This window comes from Kogia breviceps, chromosome 14, assembly GCF_026419965.1.
Source record: "Kogia breviceps isolate mKogBre1 chromosome 14, mKogBre1 haplotype 1, whole genome shotgun sequence".
Classification (NCBI taxonomy): Eukaryota; Metazoa; Chordata; class Mammalia; order Artiodactyla; family Physeteridae; genus Kogia; species Kogia breviceps.
Genome location: NC_081323.1, coordinates 84,889,005 through 84,916,992, shown reverse-complemented (window position 1 = coordinate 84,916,992; position 27,988 = coordinate 84,889,005). Strand labels below are relative to the sequence as shown.

The 27,988-nt window shown below is 47.6% G+C and overlaps 2 protein-coding genes across 7 annotated transcripts in view; both read left to right on the top strand.

The window, feature by feature from the left end:
• Positions 1-6,761, top strand: part of TMEM225B (transmembrane protein 225B) — a 29,260-nt gene extending 22,499 nt beyond the window's left edge. The window contains 2 exon segments of the mRNA XM_067012170.1: positions 44-181; positions 6,392-6,761. Of these exon segments, the coding sequence (XP_066868271.1) occupies positions 44-181; positions 6,392-6,564 (311 nt within the window). The 3' untranslated portion in view covers positions 6,565-6,761.
• On the top strand, positions 140-27,988 carry ZSCAN25 (zinc finger and SCAN domain containing 25). 6 transcript variants are annotated; one of them, XM_067012143.1, is made up of 10 exons: positions 13,104-13,333; positions 14,114-14,239; positions 15,353-15,769; positions 17,156-17,357; positions 17,959-18,050; positions 19,738-19,864; positions 23,727-25,675; positions 25,772-25,939; positions 26,125-26,238; positions 26,445-27,988. In XM_067012143.1, the coding sequence occupies exons 3-7, from the start codon at positions 15,383-15,385 to the stop codon at positions 24,557-24,559; spliced, it is 1,641 nt and encodes a 546-aa protein (XP_066868244.1). In that variant the 5' UTR covers positions 13,104-13,333; positions 14,114-14,239; positions 15,353-15,382; the 3' UTR covers positions 24,560-25,675; positions 25,772-25,939; positions 26,125-26,238; positions 26,445-27,988. The 6 variants fall into 6 exon arrangements, with proteins under 6 accessions (XP_066868243.1, XP_066868244.1, XP_066868242.1 ...); XM_067012142.1 differs by lacking the exons at positions 13,104-13,333; positions 26,445-27,988 and adding an exon at positions 140-181 and having other exon boundaries at positions 26,125-26,401; XM_067012141.1 differs by lacking the exon at positions 26,445-27,988 and having other exon boundaries at positions 26,125-26,401.

Below are 27,988 nucleotides of genomic sequence, written 5' to 3'. Positions count from 1 at the left end.
GAGCCACGGGAGGAGAGCAAGGCTGCCGCCCTGTGACCCACAGGGGCCTGTGCCTTCCTGGCCTTGTTGCTGCATGCCCTGGAGATCCGGAGTCTGCAGATGAAGCCCAGCCCTCCGCAGTTCTCCGTGCAGTGGCCTTACTACGTCCTGGGCTTTAGCATCCTTCTGTTCCTAGTGGCTGGTGAGTGTCCCAGGGCTGGTGCCCTCTCCCTGCCCTCTGTCTGCATTCAGGAGCTGTGGACGCTCTAGAGCTGGGCTGTTCAAAACCGTAGTCACTTGTGGCTGTTGAATTAAAATGACATCAAGTTAGAAATTGAGTTCCTCAGTCACGCCAGCCACACTTCACATGTTCAAAAACCACATTATTATGTGCCTAGTGGCTTCCACATTGGATGGTGCGGATGCAGAAGCTTCTACGGGGTAGCACTGCTCTAGGGCCTCAGCCCTGTCCCCCGCCCTCGTCCTCCCCATTCTTACGATCCTGGACTTGAGAACCACACTTGCACACTTTCATACCCTCCCTTACCACCATCCCGGTTCCTAAGGCTTTCTGTTCCTGTCTCTGTCTCTTGAAATCTGTGATCTTATTCCTCACCCAATCGCTTTTTCTTTACCAGCCGTCATCATCGAAATTCTTAATCCCATCTAATTTTGTCCCTACTCCTAATCCTCTTCCCACTATTTTAACCTGACCCATGATCAGAACCTATTTTAACTTGATTTTATGATACATTGAATATGTAACAAAGAATGTTTATAATATATCTGTAAGATACAAGTAGTTATAAATAAACTGTACACCCATATTTCCACCATATAGTTTAAGAACTAGCCACGTTTTGTCGAATCCATCGGTTATAAGTTACGCCCTCATTTTATGTGCCACTGAGAAAGAAAAATTGATACCAAGTATAATTCTAAGGTGCTAGAGCTTGTAAGGTACATCCTCATTTCAGAGATTTTAAAATGTGAAAAAGATGGGCTTGTCAAAATTAACGAAACATGTCAGAACATTAAGTATTCAATATCTTTGAAGTCTTCCCCCCTCTACCATGTGGCTGTTCTGCTCTCTTCCTCTTCTCTCCCCTCTGGATTCAATCCTTCAGAAATTTATGCCAATCATGTTTACTACACATATATATCCTTAAGCAATGTATTATTTAGTTTTGCATGCTTTAAAACTTGATATGAATATAATCAAAGTGTATTTTTTTCTCCTGGAGTTTGCTGTGTTTGATCAGCATAATCTTGAGGTTCCTCCATGTTAATATGAAGAGCTAAGCTTCATTCATTTTCTACCACCTTGAGTATTTAATTGTATAGCTAAGCTTTCCTATAGAAGCATGGCATTTCTCTATGGGAGAATTTTAAGTTTATGACTGAGTTTCTTTCATGATTATAGGACTATTCAGATATTTTATTTCTTCTTGAGTCAGTTTTGGTAATTTATATATTTCTCTAAATTTATGCATTTTATCTAAGTTTTAAATTTTACTGACACAAAATGACTCAAAATGTTTTCTGTTTTAACTTTTAATTTGTGCTGCACCTGTAGTTATGTACTTTTTTAAAAAGTTTTTTTGACTCTGTTGGGTCTTCGTTGGGTCTGCGCGTGGGCTTTCTCTAGTTGCGGTGAGAAGGGGCTACTCTTCGTTGTGGTGCGTGGGCTTCTTATTTGTGGTGGCTTCTCTTGTTGTGGAGCACGGGGTCTAGGTGCGCGAGCTTCAGTAGTTGCAGCATGCGGGCTTCAGTCGTTGCGGCACGCGGGCTTCAGTAGTTGTGGCTCGCGGGCTCTAGTGTGCAGGCTCAGTAGTTGTGGCGCGTGGGCTTAGTGCTCCATGGCTTGTGGGATCCTCCCGGACCAGGGATCGAACTGTGTCCCCTGCATTGGCAGGTGGATTCTTAACCACTGCGCCACCAGGGAAGTCCCTGTAGTTATGTACTTTTTTCACACCTAATTTTCTCTTTTTTCATTACTATGTTTGTCAGAGGTTTATCAGGTTTTTTTTTAGTGTTTTCAAAGAACCAGCTTTTTAGCTTTCTTGAAAACAAACCTTGTTTGTTTTATATTTAATTACTTTTTGCTTCTTATTTAGAACTTCCCTCCCTACTACTTTTTTGTGTGTTTATTCTGCTGTTTCTTTTTCAGCTTCCTAAATCAGGATCTAAGCTCATTGATTATTTCTTCTTTTCTAAGTAGGCATTTAAAGCTTCAATTGCCCTCTAAGAATTGCATCTTTATTTGCAGCTCTCATTTTGATGTGTAATGTCATTTGTTGATGTTTGATTTCAGATATTTTCTTGTTCCCCTTATGATTTTTTCTTTGATCCATGACTTATTTAAAAGTATACTTTTAAATTTCTAAGCGTAGAATTTTTATTGTATCTTGGGGATAATGGTTTTAACTTAGTTTCAATTTGATGAGAGATCATGGTTTATATAGTCCTAATATTTTCAGATTTATTGACTTGCTTTATAGCCTAGTCTGAGGTCCGTTTTTATGTTTCATGTTGAATGCAACCCTTTTTCTATAAACATTACATCAAGCTTTTTTATTACCTTGTTTAAACCTTGATTTAGAATTGCTATATTTTACTAGTGGATTGAACTTTTTATCATCATGCTGTGACGCTTTTTATTTCTTATCATGCTTTTTGTTGTAAAGTCTGTTTTATCTGATATTACTATAACTACCTCTACATTCTCTAGGTTATTATTTGCCTGTTATGTCTTTTACTTTAAACCTGTCTCTGTCTTCACGTTTTGGATGTCTCTTATAGATAGCTTATGATTGGATTTTTTTCATCTAGTCTTATTATAACCTTTGTCTTTTATCTGGAGCATTTAGTTGATTTACATTTATTGTGACTACTGATATATTTGTATTTTTTCTGCCACCTTAGTTTGTGCTTTCAGTTTTTTCTGCTCCCCACCCTCTACCTCACTTGCCTTGCTTTGGGTTGATTGCATTTTATGTATATAATTCTCATTACATTTCCTCCCTCGTTAGTTTGGAAATTATACGGTCTGTTTTCATTTGTGTCATAGTTACTCTTGACATTTTAACATGCTTAGTTAATCAGCATATTTATTCTCTTCATAAATAATTCAAGGACCCTCCCCCTCAACTTATATGCTATTTTGTTCAGTGTTTTGGTTTCTTCTGTTTTTTTAAAATTCTATACATTATTATTATTATTATTATTTTATGCATTTAATACTTGTTAAATTTACCCACATATTTACCAGTTTAGCTGCTCATCAAACCTCAGACCTTCTATCTAAGGTCATTATCCTGAAGTACATCCTTTATAATGATTTTTTTTAACTTTTTATTTTATATTGGAGTATAGTCGATTAACAACGTTGTGTTTCAGGTGTACAGCAAAGTGATTCATTTATACATGTATCTATTCTTTTTCAAATTCTTTTCCCATTTAGGTTGTTACATAATATTGAGCAGAGTTCCCTGTGCTGTACAGTAGTTCCTTGTTGGTTATCCATTTTCGATATAGCAGTGTGTACCTGTCAGTCCCAAACTCCCTAACTATCCTTCCCTCAACCCTTCCCTCCTGGTAACCATAAGTTTGTTCTCTAAGTTTGTGAGTCTGTTTCTGTTTTGTAAATAAGTTCATTTATATCATCTTTTAAAATAATGATAATGATGATGACTCTAGTTTTGACAATTAATGTATTTTATTTATTTATTTACTTATGGCTGCGTTGGGTCTTCGTTTCTGTGCGAGGGCTTTCTCTAGTTGTGGCGAGCGGGGGCCACTCTTCATCGCGGTGCACCGGCCTCTCACTATCGTGGCCTCTCTTGTTGCGGAGCACAGGCTCCAGACACGCAGGCTCAGTAGTTGTGGCACACGGGCTCTAGAGCACACGGCTCAGTAGTTGTGGCGCACGGGCTTAGTTGCTCCACGGCATGTGGGATCTTCCCGGACCAGGGCTCGAACCCGTGTCCCCTGCATTGGCAGGCGGACTCTCAACCACTGCGCCACCAGGGAAGCCCTCAGTTTTTTTTTTTTTAGCTCTTTTAATGAGGGTCAGTTAGAGATACACTATCTCATGTTTTGTTTATATGAAATTATCTTTCATTTTTGTTTATTAAAGTTTTGCTGAATATACATTTTCAAGTTAACATTCTCTCAGCATTCAAGATATTATTCTATTACTTTCCCACTTCTGTTCTTATTGTTGAGAAGTTGGCTCTCTTAAAAAATATCATTCTTTCTGAGGCAACTTTTTTTTCTCTTGAGACTTTCGGTATTTTGCAGGGTATGGATGTGTGTGTGATGATTTGATGTGTGAACTGAAGCTGAGGAGTGATATCTTGCAGCATTTGTAAAACATTTTTATCTCCTCCCCATTTTCTTTCCTTTTCTTTTTGTCCTTTGTGGAACTCCAGGAAGATTTCTGTTAGACCTTGTTACTCTATCCTGCATGTCTTAATTTCTCTTTCATATTTTCTGTCTTTGTCTTTCTGGGCTGCATTGTGAATAACTTATATAGATGTATCTTCAATTTTACCCATTCACTTTTTTAAAAAAAGATTTATTTATTATTATCATTATTTTTTAAATGTATTTTTGGCTGCATTGGGTCTTAGTTGTGGCAAGTGGGCTTCTCTCTAGTTGTGGCATGTGGGTTTTCTCTTCTCTAGTTGTGGCGCACAGGCTCCAGGGCGTGTGGGCTCTATAGTTGTAGTGCACGGGTTCCAGAGCCGTGGGCTCTGTGGTTTGCGGCACACGGACTCTAGTTGAGGCATGCGAGCTCAGTAGTTGTGGCACATGGGCTTGGTTGCCCCACAGCATGTGGGATCTTAGTTCCCTGAGCGGGGATCAAACCCGTGTCCCCTGCATTGCAAGGTGGATTCTTTACCACTGGACCACCAGGGAAGTCCCTACCCATTCACTTTTTAGCTGTGTCCGATCTATTTAACCTAGCCATTAAATTTTTATTTCAGTTAATCTATTTTATAACTAGAAGTTGTATTTTCCTGTAAATCTTGTTACTTTTATGCTTTTTTTCTTCATATTTAAAATCTGTTCTCTGAATATATTTTTATTATACATGTTAAACATACTTATTTTATATTCTGTGTCTTGTAAGTTTAACAACTGAATTATTTGCTGCTGTTTCTATAGGCTGTTGCTGTGGTACCTTCTTTCTTGGTATGGTCTGTGGATTTTGACTGAACTAATTTTCCTTGGAATATATATATATATATTTTTTGGCAGTACGCGGGCCCCTCACCGTTGTGGCCTCTCCCGTTGCGGAGCACAGGCTCCGGACGTGCAGGCTCAGCGGCCACGGCTCACGGGCCCAGCCGCTCTGTGGCACGTGGGATCCTCCTGGACTGGGGCACGAACCCGTGTCCCCTGCATCGGCAGGCGGACTCTCAACCACTGCACCACCAGGGAAGCCCTCCTTGGAATATATTTTTGTTGTCGTTGCTGGAAATTATTTGAGGCCTATATTTAAAGTGTTTCCTCAAAAAAGGATTTGCATTTGCTTCTGCCCGGTGCTCGGGTGCAGAACTACCCTAGAATCACAACCAAAGTACTTAGGTATTGTTAGTTTAGCAGCAGACCCACATAACAGCTAGCCTGTGTTTGTGAAATCTCAGTCAGTACAGGTAACTTGGCAGTTCCAGTTTCAGGTGGCCGACTCTTATTAGATTTCCCCACTGTGAGCAGGACCTGGGCTCTCTTTTTATTTTTCTGTGTCCCGAACGGCCAACAGAATGGAAACTCAGGGTCACCTGGGTTGAGCGCATGTCTCCAAGGTGAAGGCTAATTGTGTGGTTGCTTAACCCTTCAGATTCCTGTTATCACTATGGTTTTGGCATCTAAGAATGTCCTACTCTGATGTCAGCTTGTTGATGCATTTATAAATAATAGGTTTTTGAAGAAATATTTAGAATTTGTGTGGTGTTTAGTGGGAGAGTAGCTAGTCTGCTATAAAGCTGAAAATAGTTGTCTTTTATCTTAGTCTTAGCCATAACACAGCATTTATTATCCACTCAAGATATCTCCATTTGTTCTTATGAACATTGATTCCCTTCCTCCTTTCTTTCACTTACTGAGGGTCTTGAGTGAATTGGCCATGAAGAGGCCTGGGCTTTGTGTTTGACCTTCCTCTCCGAAACCTTGTTTTCTTACCTCTTAATGGTTAGACAATTGCGAAGATGCCTTCCAGCACTGGCCACGATTCCATGAGTTTATCCATCTATTTGTATGCCTTGTCCTTTTATTGGAGGGGAGAGCTAGAAGGGCAGGTGCAGACTAGAGGGAGTCAGGTCAGAGGAGGGAGTTTCCGACCTCTAGGGCAGGCACTGAGCTTGACACTCTCTCTCACCTGACCCAAACTTTTGCTGTCACCCAGGTGCCATCTGCCTCGTTCAAGAAACAGCCTGCCTTAGCTGTCATTTGTTGCCCATTTCCCAGAGTACCGAGGAGACCCAAGAGATCTCGCACCTGGAAAATGTGGAGAGTTTGGGAGGAGAACTGAGCTCCATACAGAAGGAGACGCTGCTGAAGGAAGAAACAGTTACCTAGACCAAGATAGTCTGTGCCCTGCCCTTCATCAAGCTGTGTGAGTGCACACGTGTCGCTGTGTGTGGCTCCCCCGCCTCCACCAGTTTCTACTACTTTAGATGAGGCTCTTGAGTGTCAAACCCACCCTCCACTTCCCCTACTCAAAGTGATTCTATCTTGCGTGTGTTTGAAATTTGTTAAAAGTTTTCTGAATTCTTCTGAGCTTTCTGAGTGATTTTTTTTTTTTTTTTGGAGAAATGTTTTCAATAAAACGATGACTACTGTCTGTTAATCCATGCCTCCGAAAACAAACAGGGGGCTTCCCTGGCGGGCCAGTGGTTAAGACTCTGAGCTTCCAGTGCAGAGGGCACAGGTTCGATCCCTGGTTGGATAACTAAGATCCCACATGCCACACAGCATGGCCAGAAAACAAACAAGTGAACAAACATAACACAACAAAACACTAGCCTGCAGGAAGGGAGGGAGGAATATTAGGAAATGATCAAGTGATGTGAGTTTGGTAAAATAAAAACTGAACACAGTATAACCACCCCACTGTTCCAGGCGTGTTGAGCTCCCAGCCGTGGCTTTCCATGCTCATTCTGCTAGTGTAGGGTGGTCTGGCCCACCGGTACATATTTTGGAGTTTGTAGATTTTCTCTATGCCTAGTTCTGTATTGCTCCTATAGGGTTTTGTGAGGTGGAAAAGTGAAAAGACTGGAACTAGGCTGTCATCATCTCCCTATAAGAAAGAAACTCCCAAGATACCTTTTGGAGAGAAATGTAATAAAAAACTAAAAACAACCTAACTAAAACACATAGTGCCTGTTTTTCAGGTGTGTATGTCCAACATAGGTAAAATCGGAGTCCCTGAGGAAGGAAACGGAAATAAAGGAAGAGAACAAGTATTTAAAACTAAAATTCAAGAAAACTTTACTGAAATAAAGTTCCTTTCTATTGAAAAGGGATCTACTGGAAGGAGTAACTTCTGCTTAGGAAAACTGATATGAGATGATCAACCTCTTCCATGATGGGGTAATGCTTTATTATTATTATTGTTATTTACTGGAATAGACACTCTGGAACAAAGCATGGCACCATTGTGGACGGCCTAGAGCCTCTTCCTTTATGCACAAATACCGGCATACTATGCAAAATTACTAGACCTGAAGGAATGTGACCAACAGGGAATAAACAACCAATAGAAGCAGATGACCAGAATGATCCAAATATTGGATTTAGCAGACACAAACTTTAACTACTATTAAGCTATTATTATTATTATTATTATTATCATTTGCGTTACGCGGGCCTCTCACTGTTGTGGCCTCTCCCGTTGCGGAGCACAGGCTCCGGACGCGCAGGCTCAGTGGCCACGGCTCACGGCTCACGGGCCCAGCCGCTCCACAGCACGTGGGATCCTCCCGGACCGGGGCACGAACCCGTGTCCCCTGCATCGGCAGGCAGACTCTCAACCACTGCGCCACCAGGGAAGCCCATAAGCTATTATTAATGTGTTAAATAAATTAAAAGAAATGCAAAGTTTTCAAAAAATGGAGAAAACTACAGAAATGCCATTTCTCCCCGTGAGATTTGCAAGAATAAAAAGTTTGATGCAACACGTTGTGTTGGCTAACCTGTGGGGAAATAGGCACCATTCATACATGGCAGATGGAAGTGCAAAATGATACAGCCTTCCTGAGGGGAATCTGGAAATACCTACAAAACTGCAGAAGCAGTAATGCTTTAACACAACCCAAAGTCTCAATTTAAGGATTTATCCAACAAATATACCTGCACAAATCTTTAAGGATGACATAGTTGCAGGGTGATTAATTGCTGCAGCTTTTGCAGTAACAAATGACTAGGAGCAACTCAAATGCTCATCAACAGGGGACACTTTAAATAAGTTGTTACATCCACACCAGCTTAAAAAAAAAAAAAGAATGAGAAAGGTTTCTAAGTACTGATATGGAATATTTTCTAGGACCTATTACATGATACAAAGCAAGGTATCTAGTATATTTCCTTTCGTGTAAGAAAAGGGGAAAAGGTAGGGAAATATGTGAATATTAGTATTTGCAAATAAACACTTGAAGACCGTATAATAAATGAATGAATCTTTAGAGATGGTGGTAGATTAAGAAATGGGGGTGGGGGCTTCCCTGGTGGCGCAGTGGATGAGAATCCGCCTGCCGATGCAGGGGACACGGGTTCGAGCCCCGGTCCGGGAAGATCCCACATGCCATAGAGGAACGACTACTGAGGCCCGTGCGGCACAACTTCTGAGCCTGCGAACCACAACTACTCATCCCACGAGCCACAGCTACTAAAGCCCGTGCGCCTAGAGCCCGTGCTCTGTGACAAGAGAAGCCACCGCAATGAGAAGCCCACGCACCGCCACGAAGAGTAGCCCCCGCTCGCCGCAATTAGAGAAAGCCCGTGTGCAGCAGTGAAGGCCCAACACAGCCAAAAATAAATAAATAAATTTATTTTTAAAAACTGGGGTAGGTGGAGTGGGCAGAAGTAATAGTTCTGTGTGTAACTTCTTGTATGAGTTTGGCTCTTGAATCATGTACCTGTATTACCTATTAAAAAATTCATATTAAATCTTAAAGGGTGAGTTGGGTAATATAAGTCCAATATCCAACACCGTCCATACCAGCACTCTGAACTCCTATAACCTTCTTTCTATAGTTAGTGCCAAAACGACGTTCACATCTGCCATTTCACTCTGTCCTGCTAAAGACAGGCCAGCTATGATTCTACCCATTTTCTTATTAAAGAACCAGAGAGGTGAAGCCCTCTGATGTCCAGTACAGGTTTTTAAAATTTCAAAGTAAACTCTACTGCCTCTTAACCTGTTTCCTCTTTATGGTCATGACAACTTCTCCTGGCTTTCTGTATTTCACCTCGTAACCTCATCTCTTCTGTCTCTTGTCAGATAATTTTCTTCCTCTCTCCCTCTGCAGCTGCCCCTTTCTCCTTCCCTTTCTCCTTTTTTCCCTTCTTCTTCCTTGCCCCGCCCCCATGCTCTCAATTCATTGAGTACCATGTTCTTTGCCCGCCCCCCCCCCCCCCAAAAGCCTTCATTTGCTCATCTTCCTGAAATCTGCCTTCTTTCTGACAATGCCATTTCCCTAGCAATCCTTAGTTCTAGTCTGGTCTCTCAGGGCCAGAAACATGAGGTCAGAATTTATCTGGTTTCTTTTGCAGTTTTCAGGGTACCATTCTTAATTTTTCTCTAACAATCTCTTCTTTAAACCATGGGAAAGTAGGGTCAGTGATATAGAAAATCTCTTCCAGATGCAAAGGCACAGCATAAAACTGCAGTAATTGAAACAGTTTGGCAGGTCCTGACACAGGATACAGATAGATTACAGAACAGAATAAGAGTACTAATATAGAGCCTACTTTATAGAGGAATATAATATTTGATAAAATTAACCTTTTAAATCAGGAAGGATTATTGATCCTTCAATAAATGGTTGAGGAAAACTTGCTAGCCATTTGGGAAAAAAAAAGACTGGCTGGATTTTCTTTTTTTTTTTCTTTGATCAGAATGCATTTCCGACAGTTCTCAGATTTAACCTAACAATAAATGTCTTAGAAGTGCGTACAGGGGATTTAAAAAATCATCTTGGAGGATAGAAGGCACAAAACGAAGAAGATTTAAAGAAAAAGAAAGGATTAATTTGAATACGTAAAACATATAATATTTTGCAGTGCACAGAGTTCCATTAAGAAAGACAAAAGGCAAATAGGAAAATATTTGCAAAACATTTGAGGTCCTTAATTTTCAAAAAACTCATATATCAGTAAGAAAGAGATAAACAACCCAACAGAAACAGAGGAAAGGGTAAAAATAGCCAGTTTGCAGGAAAGGAAATACAAATAGCTAATGAAGGTAGGAAAAACGACTTCACCTATAATTAAGAAGTCCAAACAAAAACGTGGGCATCACTGATTTCACTAATCAGATTGGCAAAGATGAAAAAGTTTGATGACATCCAGCGTTCATGAGATGGTGGGGAAATGAACGCTATCCCCCACTGTTTGTGAGAGTGGAAATTAGTGCAGACTCTTTGCAGGATAATTTGGCAATAGCTGACAAAATTTCAAACGCATGTGACTTTTAGATCCTATAATTCCCTGTATGGGAACTCATGCTTTAGATTTATTTGCCAAAAAGTGCACAAGGAATGCTGTATGACGATGTTCATCCAGGTTTCTGGTAAATCCGAATGCTGGAAACCACCTAAATGTCCACTGATAAGCTTTATAAATCATGGGGAACACAGAACATACAGTGGAATACTGTAGAGCTGGTAAAGAGTGGGGTAGATCAGTATGTGTAGATGTGGAAAGATATGTTGTTTACTGAATAAAAGCAAAGAGCGGAACAGAATATAGTATGATTCTGTTTATGGAAAACAAACAGGATAATGCATTTTATGCTTAGTTTGCCTATAACATTTCCGAAAAAAATTCCTGAAACCTGCTTCATGGCCTCATCCTAACCTCTGATTCCTCAGGTCTCCGTATTTTTCTTGTTGGTTTCGGTCCCTCCCCCACTCAGCTCGGACTCCACGGTCACTCAGTACAACCTTCTCCCACTAGAGCCCTCATTCCCCCCACCCCACCCTTGGCATTATTTCATAATCATCCTTATGACCAATCCTAATATTGGATTAATCCAGCTGTTTTCTTAGCCCCCAGACTGCATAGACAATTGTGTGGATTGATTCTGTCACTTATTTTGTTTTGTTTTCAATATCAGTCATTCAGTGTTGCTTGACAATCTTTTCGTTCATTCTATGATTTTTTTCCTACATCATTCCTCACAAGAGATATTCTAATCTTCACTCCATTATTTAGGCTCCAACCTATCGTTGTCTCCTGCACTCTCAGCAGGTAACATCACTGAGAAAAGCGGTTAAGAATGAGCTCCTTAAACACTTCTCTAGAATAATTTTAAAATAATCTATTTCGGGGTAAGCAAACTACAGCCCTTGTGTCAAATCCAGCCCTGGCTGTGAGCTAAGAATGGTTTTTACAGTTTTAAAGGATTAGAAAAATGAAGAACAGGCGACAGACTATGTGTTCTGTCTAGGATGGTTACCATCTGGCCCTTCATAGAAAAAGTTTGCTGAGCCCTAACCTAGACCATAACCCATCTTTGATTCTTTTCTTCCCCATTCAGAGGAGCCCCTTTCTCTTCTCCAAGGCTGACCTGGAAACCTGCGATCTGATCCAATCTCTCTTTGCTTCTTCCAGAATGCCTTCTTCCTTGTGTGTTCTCCATGGCAAGCTGAACAATGGTTTTTGAAATCGCTAGGTATAGTTCAGTTTTCCAAGACAGACTAAGTCCGTCAGGCTGTTTCTCTTGGTCCTCGATGACAAGGTTCAGCCCTGTCCCTCTTGGATGTGAGGGCATGTTAGCGAATGAGGAAGCTAGCCAACAATATTTCCAAGATGGGTTGATAACGAAATGTGTAATATAAAAGGATGGGAGACCCTGTGAGCAGGGCTGGACTTTGCCCTGGCATGTGGTATAAGGAATGGACCCAATGTTACCTTCTTGCAGATGACCAACCAGTTGTCTGCTTTCTAAAAGTCCATTCTTACTGATATGAGATGTGGCCTTTGTCATTTACTAAATGATTCCACCTTCTCTCTCATCCTCCAGATCCAATCAATCCCTAAACTTTGCCAATTTTACTTTCCCAATACGTTTGATATCCAAACTCTCCTTGCGATCTCTAGTCTCACGACTGCCCCAGTCCCGTCTCTCATCCTTTCTCTCGGGGACTGCATTATTTAGCTTCGTTTAACCCCCAGTCAGTCTTCGCATCTCCCCACCTCCCTCGCCTCTTGCTCAGTCTCTCTTGCAGGTTTCTCTGTAGTATCTTTCTAAAATCGGTCCCTTCCCGCCTTTAAATCTTTCCGCGGCTTCCTATTGCCTCCAGGTTACCTAGCTCAACCGCGTGCTCTAGCGGCTCTGAGGGGTGCGGGAAAGCCACCAGTCCCCACCATTTGCTGCGCTCGTCGTGCTCCCTCCGCTGGGGGCACCTGACCTCACTCTTGGGGCAATCCATCAAACCTGAGCTCAGGTGCCGGCTCCTCCAGGAAGGCTTCCCTGACTAGCGCCTTCGCCTACGCCCCCACACACTACCCAGGGTGGAAGCCCCTTATGTGAACCCACAATACTCGGTGCTACCCTCCATCACCCTCCGCCCCTAAGCCTCGCACAAAGCGCCGGAGGCTGCAATAAACACTTGTCGACAGACGGGGCTCTAAAGTCTTTGAGGGAGGGCGGTACCCGGCGGTGCGTCCGGAGGGTCCTTCCCACCGGGGGAACGCAGGTGCAAAGGCACGGAGGCGCAAAGGGGCCTGGCGACCGCGAGCCTCGAGGGCAGTAGGTAGGCGGGGGAGGAGCCCCTGGTGGTGCAGCGAGCGCTCCCGAACGGTCCCTGGGGACGAGCGACCATCGAGACGCACCGGCCTCCGATAGTCCTAGAGGGGAAACGGAAGGGGCCCTTCCTTGACGCACCTGTCTGACAGCGTCCGTCGCCCACTTCCGGTCCGTCGCGGGCCCGGGCGAGCCCGGCACAGGTGCGGGGCCGCGGGCCGGAAGTGGCCGGGTAGCCGGGACCGGGCTGTGAGCCTGCTGCGGGCCTCGGCGGCTGCGAAGCTGTCGCTGCGGGCGGCGCGTCTCCCCGGAGCTGACTCCCGCGGCACCGAGGCTTTGCGGGTCGGGACCCGGGGGGCCGCACCGCGCTGGGCTCAGGTAGGAGCCAGGCTGATCCCGCCCGGCCAGGTTTGCCTTAACGGAGGGGTGTCTACGACCCTGATCTCTTGAACCAAAGCGGAGCACTGTGAAGAGTGAAAGTGGTCGTTTTAGAACCAGACTCTCATTTAAAGAAACCATGGGACGCCTGTTTGTCAAGTGCTAGGGGTAAAAGATGAGTGAGGACCTTTCCTGACTGAAAGGAATCTGGCAGACGGAGGGAGACACAGGGGTAAACGTTCGTACTATAATGCGGTAAATGCAACCATGAACAAATGCAATAGCTAGAAAGCCAGGAAAGAGAAATTTTAATTGATGAAGCAGAGAATATGAATAGACTGAACATGTAAATAGGTTTAAGAAAGATAGGTAGATACAGAAACTTCCAATAGAATATTAAGCAGACACTTGGGACGTACATAACTGCCAATTGCTTATTCTCTGATCCATTTAGAGTGATCCCCATCCCCCGCCCCAAGTCTACCACAAGCCTCTTCTTTCTCATGAGTACTTGAACCTGCATAAACCTTTCTGTCTTTTTGGCCTCCCATGTTTCTCATATATACCATATGTTTTGGGAGGCCGACGTTGGCCTGCAATCTAACTTCTTATGTCTTCCGTTTCTGAAAAACAGGGGAAGTAGTACTCACCCGATAGGATGGTTGTAAGTATTAAATGAGAGTATGTGCTCACATGCTTTCTGAATGGTAAAGCCTACACAAGTTAGACATTTTCTGATCAATTATAGTAATGATATATATATTCTGTTGTTTTCTTTAGGCTGAGTACACCGTCAACATCCTAGCCACCAACAAGTCTATTGGTTTTACCTCCCAGATGTCTTGACTTTGTCTGCTTCTTTGTCACCATACTGATCTAAGTCTCTTATCTCCTGCTTGGACCACGGTAAGTGCAGTTTCCCTTCTTGACCCTTCTTATCTATTCTCTATTGACACTTCCCAGGCAGAGTGACCTTTGAAGAACATGTATCTCCCCACTAAAAATAAGGAATAAGAGTAAAGCCTGTAATTCTTAGTGTGTGCCCAGGCCTTCGATAATGTGGTTTCTTCCTGCCTCTGAGCTCTTTCCCTCCCTCACCCTGCTGAAGCCACACTGCACTGGGGCTTGTTCTCAGACTGCAGAGTAATTTCTAGCCCCAAGGCTTTTGCCTGGAATGCTCTTTCAATGATTGGCTCATCTCATTCATTCGTTGGGTCTTAGCCTAAGCACTATTTATTCAGAAAAGCCTTCTCCAAGGCTCCAAGGTTTTTTTTTGTTTTTTGTTTTTTTCAAATATTTATTTATTTGGCTGCGCAGGGTCTTAGCTGCGGCACGCGGGATCTTCTTTGCCATGTGGGGGATCTTTAGTTGTGGCACGTGGGATCTAGTTCCCTGCCCAGGGATCAAAACCAGGCCCCCTGCACTGGGAGCGAGGAGCCTTGGCCACTGGACCGCCAGGGAAGTCCCCAAGTCTCCAAGTTGATTGTCCCCATTAACACCCCCATTACTTCTGTTTTAGAACTTATCCCCGTTTATAATTTTAAGTTATTTGTTTCATTTTTTTGGGCCGAGCGCACGGGGCTTGCAGGGATCTTAGTTTCCCCCACCAGGTACTGACCCTGTTCCCTCGGCAGTGAAAGTGTGGAATCCTAACCACTGGACCACCAGGGAATTCCCTAATTTTTTTTTTTTTTTCCCTGTCTGCTGTACCAGTATGAGTTTCAAAGGGCAAGCACCTTGTCTATCTTGTTCTCTGTTGTATTTCTAGTTTCTGTGGGTCAGGCATAGATACATGTCGAATGTATATTTAGTGTTGGAAGAGTGGGCCCTGGTGACTAACCTAGTTATAACCCGTCTTATATTTTTCTCTGATTGTAGTGTTGTCTCTCTCCTGAGATTTGAAGCTATTTGTGGGTATAAGCTAAGTCCTGATTTCATTGACGTAGAGGCAGAACTGGGGTGACCTGACCTTCCCTGTGTCTTATTTATGCTGTTCTCATTGTCTGGTCTTCCCAACAGACCCTCAGTCTTCTGGGAGGGGGTGTGAAGATGCTTAAAGAGTGTCCAGGGATGGCAGAAGATCGTCAGCAGCAAATGGGTGTCCCTGTGGTAAAACTGGAGAAAGAGTTGCCGTGGGGCAGGGCGAGGGAAGGCCCCAGCCCGGAGACTTTTCGCCTGAGGTTTCGGCAGTTCCGCTACCAGGAGGCGGCTGGTCCCCAGGAGGCCCTCAGGGAGCTCCAGGAGCTCTGTCGCCAGTGGCTGCGGCCCGAGCTGCACACCAAGGAACAGATCCTGGAGCTGCTGGTGCTGGAGCAGTTCCTGACCATCCTGCCCCGGGAGTTCTACGCCTGGATTCGGGAGCACTGCCCGGAGAGCGGCAAGGCCCTTGTGGCCGTGGTGGAGGGCTTCCCGGAGGGAGCCCCGGAGGCCAAGGCGGTGGGTGAGAAGGCGGATCTGGGTCTCGTTCTGTTGCTGCGGGAAGCGAGAGGCTTGAGGCAGCAGTGGGAGTGGAGGAGGCGCAGAATCTCCCTCCTGTGCTCCCAGACCATCTGCGGTACTTTTTGGAGGGCAGAGGAGTTTTCGGCAAGGAAAGCCATTCCCAGGCAAGACGCAGGGCCGGTGGAAGGGCTGTCAGCTCCTTTTCTGGTCATCAGGGCAGAGGCCTGGCCATATTTCCCTCGTGAGCCTCGGGTCCAAAGAAGGCAGTTGTGATCTATTTCAGGGGCCCTGGTAGACTCATTCCTCTTTGGGCAGAGTTGCATGTGGGGATGCAGGGAGTTCTGGAATTCCACTTGGTGAGTGTTCTTCCTGAGAAGCATTGTCTGGAACAGTGCCCTTTCCACGTCTGGGACGTTGGCTGAGACGGCTCACGTAGTGAGTGACTTTGCATCTCAGATGCTCCCTTGGGACTCTGGCCATGTTTCTGTCCCTCTATGGTACAGTTTCCCGATTGCCGTCTGGGAGAGAGAGGGCAGGACTGAACGTTACTGTTTTGCTTGCAGGTAACAATCTGTCTTCATTTTGTTCCCCCTTTTCCCACGGCTGTCACCCCTGACTTCCTGTGTAGTCCTAAGAGAGTTGTTTTGTTTTTTTACTCCCTACCAAGGAGCTTAAAAGTGGACCAGGAAAGGCCTGTTCTTGTGAGTTCTGGTTTTCCTTGCTATTTCTAGAGCAGTTTTTTTCTCACTGATTCACTGCACAGTCTAGGCTTTGTATTTTTTACTTTCAGCATCTGTAACTGGGGAATCTTTTTTCTAATAGTGAGTGTTTGGGGCTAAAGTTCTCATTGGAATAATAATAATATCACTCTGTGATACTGTTCATGGTAGAATTTGATCAGTATTGAGGTGGGCAGAAGGGACCCTTGCAAAATGGCATGGATGCATAGAAGTTGCTCAGTACCTGATAAAGACAGTTTAGCCTCCTTTTCACCTTCTCACTCATGTCCCGGGGCAGAGCTGAGCCGGCTTGTCCTTTCTCTCCCCTGCAGCTGCAGTGGGTCTCTTTTTAAGGTTTTTTTTTTTTTTTTTTTTTTTTTTTTTTTTTTTTTGGTATGCGGGCCTCTCACTGCTGTGGCCTCTCCCGTTGCGGAGCACAGGCTCCGGACGCGCAGGCCTAGCGGCCATGGCTCACGGGCCCAGTCGCTCCGCGGCATGTGGGATCTTCCCGGACCAGGGCACGAACCCGTGTCCCCTGCATCGGCAGGCGGATTCTCAACCACTGCGCCACCAGGGAAGCCCTCTTTTTAAGGTTTTAATTCAACTCGTTTCATAACAGCCTTATGCAGGCCTCATTCTAATAGGTGTTGGGGCCTGTTCTTAGGTTCCGTGCCATGTGCAAGGAGAGCAGGAGGAGACAGCACTTTGCAGAGGTCCTTGGGAACCAAGTGTCCACCTGGGGCCAGTGGAGGTCAAGCCCGAGTGGGGGCTGCCCCATGGGGAAGGGATTCAAGGCCTCGACCAAGGCACTGAGGAGCAGCCCAGCCAGGACCCTGGAGAGGGGACGCAGGCCTTCCAGGAGCAGGGTAAGATGCGAGCAGTGAGGAAGGAAGGGGACAGAAGAGGGTGCTTTGCGCCCTGCCCCCTCCCCTTTCCTTTACAAAGCCTGCAGTTGATAAACTAAGTTACCTGTAGCGTGCAGTTCTGAGTTTCCTGGCTACTTCCTGGACTTCAGTAGGAAACAGATGAAGTGAAATTGTTTTCTAGAGCTCGAGCTCCTGATTTCTGCGGGGGATATCTGGTATCACGCTCTCTTATCATTTCTTCTCCTTTCCCTCACGTCCCTTCCAGAAACTGCCAGGAAATATGTAGCTGACATGTAGGGATATTTTTTTTAAGTGGGCAGATAAACTGAACCCCTAAAAGTAACACGTGACTCACTGCGTTGCTGAATCTCAAGGGGGGTCATTGCCATAGCGTGACTAGGGAGCGTGAGCAGCCCTGAAGGGCAGCGCATACCGGGTTGGGCCCTTCTTCCCAGCTGAGAACAGGGCAGCGCGCACCCACACCTCCCTGTCTGGGGTCTCCTTACGGTTCCTGGGGTTCTTTGTGTCAGGCACTAGACGCCTGTGGACGAGCTACCGCGGGACGGCGCTAATCGTGCTCCCGGTTTCTTTCCCTGCTCAGCTCTGCCAGCTCTTCCGGCTGGCCCTGGCCTCCCCGCAGTGAGCCCCGGAGCCCAGGAGATGGCAGCGGGGTTCCTTACATCTGGGTCCCAGGTGAGTCGTGACTGCTCTTCAGGGATCGCGACGTCGCTTTGAATGAGGCTCACCCTCCCCAAGATTTCTCCTCGCGGCACAGCTCCACCCACAGACGTGAATTATTCTGTCTTTCTCGTTCTGACGGACGGGACAGCTTCGTTTTCTCCACTTCACATCATCAGTTATTAATTTGCATTGAGCCTTATGCCAGCGGTCCCCAACCTTTTTGGCACCGGGGACTGGTTTCATGGAGGACAGGTTTTCCCCAGATGGCTGTGGGGGGCTGGGGAGCAACGGGCAGCGGCAGAGGAAGCTTCCGTCGCCCGCCGCTCCCCTCCTGCTGTGCGGCCCGGGCGCGGTCCGGTAGCGGCCCGGGGGTTGGGGACCCCTGCCTTAGGGTCTGGGCGTGAGGCTCAGTTCACTCACTTGGATTACACTTTGTTTTTTTATTTCTTTTTTTCCTCCATCGACTCAGTGTTACTCTTGTCCCTGTGAGGAGGAAGACGTCAGTGGTGGAAACCCCAGAGGCGTGATCCAGGGCGTGGTGGAAGGCCCGGAGCTCGGTAGCGCTTTGTGGGTGCGCCTTGTGGACGCCTCTGCTGCCGCTCTTCCTCTCCACCCCACCCTCCCTCCACGTCAGCGGGAGGGAAGCGACTCGGGTGGGCGCTCCCAGGAGCCCCGAGCCGAGTGCTCTCTCTGGCCCCTCCTGGGGCCGCTCCGCGAGTTTTGGCCTTGTTAGCTTTTCTCGGCCTGCCACAGATGGGGGTCACCGGAGCACAGGTGGGACACTCCGCCACGGTGAAAATCTCTCCCATGAGATGCCCAGTGTTCCCGGGGAGGTGGGGGATTTCCACTGTGGCACTTTCCTGAAGGGGCCATTGAGTCTTAAAGTGAAGAGCTCCTTATAGAAGAAAAGATGTCATTTGGCAGGAGAAAAGAAGTGACTCCAGTTTTTTTTTTTTTTTGGCCGCGCCACGTGGCTTCTGGGATCTTAGTTCCCTGACCAGGGATTGAACCTGGGCCCTCGGCCGTGAAAGCACAGAGTCCTAACCACTGGACCGCCAGGGTTAGGGAATTCCCACTTCAGGGAATTCCCAGAAGTGACTCAAGTTTGAGCTCACTAAAGCAGTATTTGGGCAAGGGTTGATGCCTGTGCTGTTTGCTGTTTCTGTTTTCCAAGCATATTGTTTAGAGGAGATGAAGAAAGGACATCAAAGTTTTTGAATTTGGTCAGACCCTCTCCTCCTACCACAGTAGTTCTTCACGGTGTCATGGCGACGACACATTGATTTCAACACAACGTTGTTCTTAAGGCAGGGCCAGCCCGAGTTTTTACTTATCTCTGAGGGAAAGTCAGTTCCGGTTGAGGGGCTAAACAGCAGCCCCCAGTCTGCATCCAACATGAGGACCGAGTGGAGGTGATGGAACAGTGGAAGTGAGAGGCCGCAGTTGTTGGGTACCAGCCAAGTGGCTGCAGCAGAGGCTCAAAACTACAGTGGCTCAGACAAGTCCATCGTTCTCTGCCATTAAACTGTCCACAGGGAGGCACTTCTGGTCCCACTCGGAACCATCTAGGGACCCACGTTCCTTCTGTCTTCCTGCTCTGTTCTCCCCTGGACTGTTGTCCCCTGTGTCTCTCTGCTTTTCCACTGCTCCTACCTTGGCATTATTTCTTTATCCATAGCCATCTCCTGTGCTGTTTCAGGGGCTGGGCCCATTTAAAGACATGGCCCTGGCTTTCCCCGAGGAGGAGTGGAGGCACGTGACCCCAGCCCAGATAGACTGCCTTGGGGAGTACGTGGAACCCCAGGACTGCGGGCTCTCACCTCCAGGTAAGACTGTTTCCATCCCGGAGGTAAGAAACTGAGGAGCTTTGAAAGCTGTAGGTCAGGGTTCTTGTCCTTGCCCCAGATTTCAGAACCTGATGCTACTGATACAGGAAGGGAATATCATGGCAGGTGGGTAAACGGGTCTGTGGGAAGCATGTGGACCAAGGCACATAAGGAGCTGGCGAGGTGCTTCCCTGGGTCAGGAGAGGAGCAGACGAGGAACAAGAAAACACCAGGTGGTTATTCTGGCTGAAATGAGACAGGTCGGTCGTTAGGATGCCCTCAACGAACTCCTGCTGTGTCTGTGGTTGAAGGGACTGAGGGCTTGCGAGCAAGAGAAAAGCAGCGAAAGAGGGATCCCCTGATGTCTTTCACCAGCCTGTGTTTATGGAGCGCTCCCTTGTGTGCAGGCCCCACGTTAGCGGTTCTGTGTTGGGGCAGGACTGACGCTCACGGAACCTCGGAGCGCACCGTGTGTGGTGCAGGAGGGCACGGGGCTGCAGTGGGATCTCAGCGGTGGGAGGGGCTCGTGTGGGCTGGTGTTGCGGAGCAGACAGGTCCCCGCCGGGCGTCTCAGGTGGCAGCCGGGTTTTACCTGCGGTCAGAGCTGGGAGGAAAGGTGCGTGTTGGGGGGCGGGCAGCAGGAGGAGGTAGGAGGGAAGGGGGAGCCTGGGAAGTGCACACGGAGGGCCCCCCAGGGACAGCCGGTGAACGCTGCGGGAGGCTAGGGACGAGGGGTGACAGCCCCGCGGCTTGGATGGGCTGGGCGGTGGGGAGAGGGGGGCCGTGGCTGCGAAGGGCGCCCTCCTTCGTCCCCTCTGATTCTCTCCTTCCTCCTCTCATCACTTCTTTGTAAGTCACGTGCTGACCACTCACCCGTACTGACGTCTCCTGGTCTTTTTTCATCTTAAAGCACGTTTCATCTTAAAACATGCAAAAGTGTCGTACCGTCGACCCATTAACAACAGAGGTTTGATCTGTGTGGGTCCACTTACACGTGGATTTTTTTCAACGAATACGTACTACAGTCCCGCATGGTCCGCTCTTGGTTGAATCTGCGGATGAGGAAGCTTGGATACGGAGGGCCGACTGTAAAGTTAAATGTGGATTTTTGACTAGCGGTCCTCACGGAGTCGTGTCGGTGGCAGTATACTGGGGGGGGGGTGGCTCGGGAGGCCTGGGTCCAGTACAAGGCCGTCACCCGTGATGAAGAGAAGTGCGATTTCTGTGATGGCAAAGGGCGTGGAACCCCTCGAGGTAAATGCAGAGCGCAGGAGCCGTGCGTGGTGCACCCGTGGAGGTGTCAGCCTCCTAGCGCCTTCATCCTGGCGCTGGGGACGGGCCTCTGCCAAGGACGCCACTGTGTTCCCAGCAAGTTTTTACACCCTCCTGGCCGTTCTGACTGTTCTAGAGACTCTGGCTTTATGCTTGTCCTCTTATCTGCTCGCTGTTTCAAAACAACCCACGTACTTCCCTAACGTTTACGCTGAGACTGGGTGAGCCGGAGGTGTGCTTCCCAAGCGTGGCATCCTCTAGCCGTCTCAACCTTGAGTCTTCCTGAGAGTTCTTCCCATGTGAGTGCAGCTCTTTCACTGACAACTGTCTAGTATTGGGCCTGAGAAAATAAACGTAACTTCCACGATAAATGATATCTAGCTCGTACTTACATTTCCCCACGCCCAGTTAGGTTCATGCATTGCATTTAATTTTCATTTTGCTGTTCATAACACCTCAAACCTGGAAACTACCCAGATGAGTATCAGCCAGATTAATAAGTAGAGTATAATATACTCTCACAGTGTAACCTCATACACTGAGGAGAAAGAATGTAGTGCAGCCACAGCTACACCACGATGTAGGCGAGTCACACAGGCGTAATGCTGAGCCCAAGAAGCAGACACAATGTGCGAATCCAATACGTAAGGTTGGGGAACCGGCAAAAATACTTTATGGTGATCAACGCCTGGATAACACGTTTCCCTGGGGGCGGGATGGCGTCACCGCTCAGCGGAGGGGATGGGAGGGGCTTCTGGGTGCTGCTGATGTTATTTCTTGAAGTGGCTATTTAATGGTCATCTTCATTATGAAAATTCTTTCAGCTCTTTATGTTTTGCACACTTACTTTTGTGAAAGGTGCAAAATAAAAGAATACATCAGAAGTGAGAGCTGTGTCCTTCATACTTCATCACATCACGAGGCATGAAATGTCCTTTTTCCCTTTATCTTTTATTTTTTTTTAATTAATTAATGATTTTATTTATTTTTGGCTGCGTTGGGTCTTCATTGCTGGGCGCGGGCTTTCTCTAGTTGCGGCGAGCGGGGACTGGCGTTGTGCGGGCTTCTCATTGCGGTGGCTTTTCTTGTTGCAGAGCACGGGCTCTAGGCACGTGGGCTTACGTAGTTGTGGCTCGCGGGCTCTAGAGCGCAGGCTCAGTAGTTGGGGCGCACGGGCTTAGTTGCTCCACAGCATGTGGGATCTTCCTGGACCAGGGCTCGAACCCGTGTCCTCTGCATTGGCAGGCGTATTCTTAGCCACTGTGCCACCAGGGAAGTCCCTCCCTTTATCTTTTAATGGGCTTGCCTGAAAGGACTCTTTCCCGGTTAAGCATCACCTGTCATTTCCCTCTTCTTTTCTTTTTGGCTTCTTTGCTCCTTAGTACCTCTTTTCTCTCTTCTCCTTCCCTTCCTCTTGATCTTCTGTAAACAGCTGTTAATTTAGAGAGTATAAGAGGGGTCAGAGGAAGGACGTGTAGAAGGGCGTTTCAGGCCTGATAAATACGCCCATGTCGAGGTAGTCTGGTACAGACTGGGTTCATTTACTCATCCGGCAGTCATGAAGCGTCTCCGCTGAGTCAGTCCCTGTGCCAGGCTCCCAGAGACCCAGGTTAATAAAACAGGGTGAGGTGGAGGGCGCGGTGCGAGCAGGGACGGTGAGCTGAGGGAGGAGGTGCGGTGCCGGGAGCCCCCGGTGCCGGAGCACGTCTGTGATCCCGGGGAAGCTGAACGTCTCGGATGACTGTAGGGTGGCACGCGCAACAAGGCCAGTCGTAAGTAAGTGTGGGGTAAACGGTGCTCATTGAGTATATGTGCTGAGGAGACCCGGGATGGGGCAGTAATCGGGGCAAGTTCCTTAGAGGGAACCAGTGAGTTAGATTTTGAAGGAAAGCAAAGTCTGACTTCGTAGGAAGTTAAGAGGGAGGGCATTAAAATTTAGCAGACTGTTCTGTAAAAGGGCATGGAGATTGTCTGAGCTTGGGCTGCTGTAACAAAATACCAGAGAATGGGTGGCTTAGACAACAGACGTTTATATCTCACCGTTCTGGAAGCTGGGAAGTCCAGGATCCAGTTGCTGGCATATTTGTTGTCTGGTGAGGGCCTCTCTTCCTGGTTCATGGGTGGCCACCTTCTTGTCATGTCATTACATGGCCGAGGGAGAGAGACATCTTGTGTCTCTTCCTTTTTTAATAAGAACCTTAATCCCATCATGCGGGATCGTGCTCACATGACCTCTGTGTGTGCAGAGCGCCAGCTCTGGCTTCTCAGAGGACATAATCCCATCCTGGGGGCTCCACCCTCATGCCCTCACCTAATTAGTGCCCAAAGGCCTCACCTCCTAATAGCAGCACCTGGGGGTTTAGAGCTTCAACCTGTGAATTTGGGAGGGAACCCAAACAGTCTGAAACCGATGGAAAGAGGGAAAGGAATGTCTGGTTTTAGAGTCAGAGAAAGTCAAACGTACTGAGGTGGTTGGTTAAAGGAAAAAGGAAGGAATTGTTCGTGGGACACCCTTAGAAGCCAGGTTCTAACGTGGAAGTTGACCATCAGCTCTGTTTCAGTATCGGTCTGTATCTGCTTTGCCCTGTAGGCCTGGGGGGCAAGGAGAAGGAGGCGAAGACCCAGCCGGCAGAGCCCAAGGGGCCGCTTGCTCGGGGGCCGGCAGAGAGGTTTGGGGAAGCCTCTCTCCAGGGCCCGGAGCTCGGAAGAACCTGTGAGCAGGAGGCCGGGAGCTCGGTGGGAAACGCGCCCGGGCCGCCCCCTCCCCAGCGCGGCGTTGCCCCCCTGCCTGATGACCTCAAGACCCACAGCTCCTTCTGGAAGCCTTTCCAGTGCCCCGAGTGCGGAAAAGGCTTCAGTCGGAGCTCAAATCTGGTCAGACACCAGCGGACCCACGAAGAAGACAAGTCCTACGGCTGCGGGGAGTGCGGGAAAGGCTTCGCGCTGCGTGAGTACCTCCTGAAGCACCAGCGGACCCACCTGGGCAGGCGGCCGTACGCGTGCGGCGAGTGCTGGAAAACCTTCAGCCAGCGGCACCACCTGGAGGTGCACCAGAGGAGCCACACGGGCGAGAAGCCCTTCCAGTGCGGGGACTGCTGGAAGAGCTTCAGCCGCCGGCAGCACCTGCAGGTGCACCGGCGGACGCACACCGGGGAGAAGCCCTACACCTGCGAGTGCGGCAAGCGCTTCAGCAGGAACGCCAACCTGGCCGTGCACCGGCGGGCCCACACCGGGGAGAAGCCCTACGGCTGCCAGGTGTGCGGGAAGCGGTTCAGCAAGGGGGAGCGGCTGGTCAGGCACCAGAGGATCCACACCGGGGAGAAGCCCTATTGCTGCCCTGCCTGCGGCCGGAGCTTCAACCAGCGGTCCATCCTCAACCGGCACCAGAAAACGCAGCACCGCCGGGAGGCCCCGGGGCAGTGAGGGCGCCCCCGGGGCAGCGAGGGCGCCCGGCCGAAAGGCCCCTCTTCTGCTCGCAGGAGGTGCTGGAGAAGCCGGGGCCTTCTGGAGCCACCAGGTGGAGGGAGACCTCGTTGGAAGATGCGCCCCCCTTTACTCACCGAAGGGTTGGAGGCACCGAGGGACGTTGGGGGCAGAGAGGCGCTTTCACCCATTTTCTCTCCACTTGTCTCACACATAGGGGAAGGGAGAGGCCTGGATTATTTGAGAGGCCAGAGGGCACAGCATCGCACGTCTCCTACCCAAGTGGTGCTCGTACTTTCTCTTACCCTTTTTGAGGTAGCGGCATCTGGAGCTGCAGTTCAGGTCCCGGTGTTTCTCCTTCAGTGGATGTTCACGTCCACCTCCTGAGCAAGTCGAGGTGAAATCTTGTCCCGTGTCGGCAGCTTGAACCTCGTTTTTTTGAGGGCTGTGTCCCTGCAAGAACATTAGCTCCGTCTCCCTTCCCCCAGTTCTCTTTTCCACTTAACAGATATTTATATGTTAAATAATACCTACTGTGCGCCTGGTGCTGGGAGTGCAGTGAACGAGACAGATGAGACCTCATTCCACCGGCGCTTGTGACTGGGCCCTGGGAGCAGACTCGCTAATAACGCAGAGCGCCCTCGGTTCCCTTCACGGCGAGGGCCGAGCGAGAGGAAGGCCTCTCAGGCTCGCTCTGTGCTCCTCCTGCCCTGCCCCTCCAGGACCCCGATCTTTCCCTCCCAGCTGGGGTCGCCCAGGCAGCCTCCTTTATTTCACTTTATTTGCGGCCCCTTTGTCTCTGTGACAGTCTCCTCTCGTTGGTAGTTTCCCCATTCCGTTATTCCTTGAACGATAACAACTGTCCACACATCTGTTAGGAAATTAATATCTTGCTGTTGATCACTGTATAAACATGAGAGTATTTTAAAAAAACATCCAGGTCTGTATAAAAGTCTAATTAAATGAGGCCAAAAGAGGAACTAGTATTAATACCCTATATTTGATGGCACTTTACAGTACATAAAATGCACTGCTTCCCTGTTTTCGCACTTGACTCGTTCCACAAATATTTATTGAGGCCCGACAGTGTGCCAGGAGCTCTTCTAGGTGCTTGAGGTACATCAGTGAATAAAATAGGCGGGGTGTGGAGGTGGGGTGGGAAATCCCTGTCCTCGTGGAGCTTACGTGTTGGTCAATGTATTTGATCTTCAGAACCACCCGAAGTGGAACCCGTGGCTGCTCCCCGGGACCCTCTGGACCTGGCATCTGAGCCTGTGCCTCAGTCCCGTCAGCTGGCCCTGAAATGCATTCGCCACCACCTACCTCTTGTTCCTGAATCATCTCCATCCTCAGTGCATCTCGGTCCTTGTCATCTGAGAGGTACTTGGGGTCCTCAGGGCCACCTGGAGATGATGAGACGGTAGCAGTCTGTTTTGCATGAGTGCCAATTTAGGAAAAAATAGATGTTTGTAGGCATCAAAAAAACACATTTTTTTAAAAAATGAGAAGATGCAGTGTTTGTAAACGTGTTTAAGCTTTCTTATATTATTTTGCCGTCGTTAAAGGTTTTCCTTTCTCTTGGACATTCTGGAAACTGCCTAACTAGCCTGGACCGCGCTGCAGTGTCGTAATGCTGTGCCTTTGGACGCCGGCTGCTGAATTAGTTTTCTGATGGGACTGTAAGTTAGTCTGTCTTTGGACTGTGTCCTGTAATTGCAAGATGTGATTTGTCTCATGGTGCCTCTTGATATTATATTCTTTCACTGGGATTTTTTTCCCCCCATTTTCCATTGTAAATAAGGTAAATGGTAATGACTTTAATACAGAGAGTTGCATTACTCAGTCCACCTTGAAAAACTTTATTTTATCACTCATTTCTCGGCAGATACCCGTGGTGTTTACTTTTGATTTAGCGAATGACCTCCTGGCCCTTCAGTTGTCCCCACGAGGCTGCGCTGACCAGGGCGCTGTGAGATGTCCACTGTCTGAGATGCTGGGCTACTACTTCTCAGCAACGTCGAGGTCCAGATGCAGAGTCAGCTCTTTTCTTCCCCATGCTCCAGACAAGCCAGGCAAGGCTTACAGCCACCTGGAGGCCAAACCCAATGAGGGGCTTTTCCTAAGCCTCTGGCCTGTAGTCTGTGTGACGTGGGGGCTGACCTGACCTGAGTTTGGCCTTTTCTGGAAGGTCTGTATTCCAAAGCTAGGTGGGGAGTTTGGGGCCAGCATGGCCTCCGAGTTGTTCCATCAATGGGCTTCTGTTTACCTGAATTAAGTGGTAGATCTCTGATCATACACTGGGTTTCCAGTCAGTTGAGATCTCTTGAGGGAGCTTCTGCAAGAGGCCTTGCTGTCTTTCCCACGTGGGCTCCCCTGTCCGCTTTGAGACTAAAGCTCATGGACAGTTCCTCAAAAGAGTCTCAGAAGAAATCTTTCCCCATGGAGTTGTAGTAGCCTTATTTTGGGTATCTATTCAAATGTCAAATATTGTTTTCTGTATTTTTCTATTTAGGAATTTTTCATAATAGAAAATTTCAAACATATAAATGAATCTTCATGTATTCATCATTCAACTTTAACTAATATATACTCATAACCAATCTTGTTTTATCTCTGCCCCATCCTCCTCCTCATCTTCCTCCCCAGTTGAAGTATTTTAAAGCAAATCCCAAATGTTGTTTATAGATATTTCAGTGTATACCTCTAAATGGTAAGGATTCTTAAAAAAAAACAAAAACTCACAATACTATTATCATACCTAAAAAAACTGAGCAGTTCCTTAATTCCAAATTAATGTTTTTTTTAAAAAGCCACAATTTTAAAAAGGCTTCTTTAAGATCAAAGTAAGAGGACTTCCCGGGTGGCACAGTGGTTTGAGAAGCCGCCTGCCAATGCAGGGGACATGGGTTCAAGCCCTGGTCTGGGAAGATCCCACATGCCACGGAGTAACCAAGCCCGTGTACTACAACTACTGAGCCTGCGCCCTAGAACCCGCGAGCCACAACTACTGAGCACGCGTGCCACAACTGCTGAAGCCAGCGCATCTAGAGGCCATGCTCCACAACAAGAGAAGCCACTGCAATGAGAAGCCTGCACACAGCAACAAAGAGTAGCTCCTGCTCACCACAACTAGAGAAAACCTGTGCGCAGCAACGAAGACCTAATGCAGCCAAAAAAAAAAAAAAAAGTAAGGTCCGTAAATTTTAATTTGTTGCTTTGTCTTCTAAGTCTAATAATCTATAGTTCCTATCCCTTTCTCCCCTTGAAAAATTTTTTTTTAATTTTAATTTTTTATTTGGCCATGCTGCATGGCTTGTGGGATCTTAGTTCCCCGACCAGGGATCGCACCCACGCCCCCTGCAATAGAAGCGCGGAGCCCTAACCACTGAAACGCCAGGGAAATTCCCCTCCCCTTGAAATTCATTTATT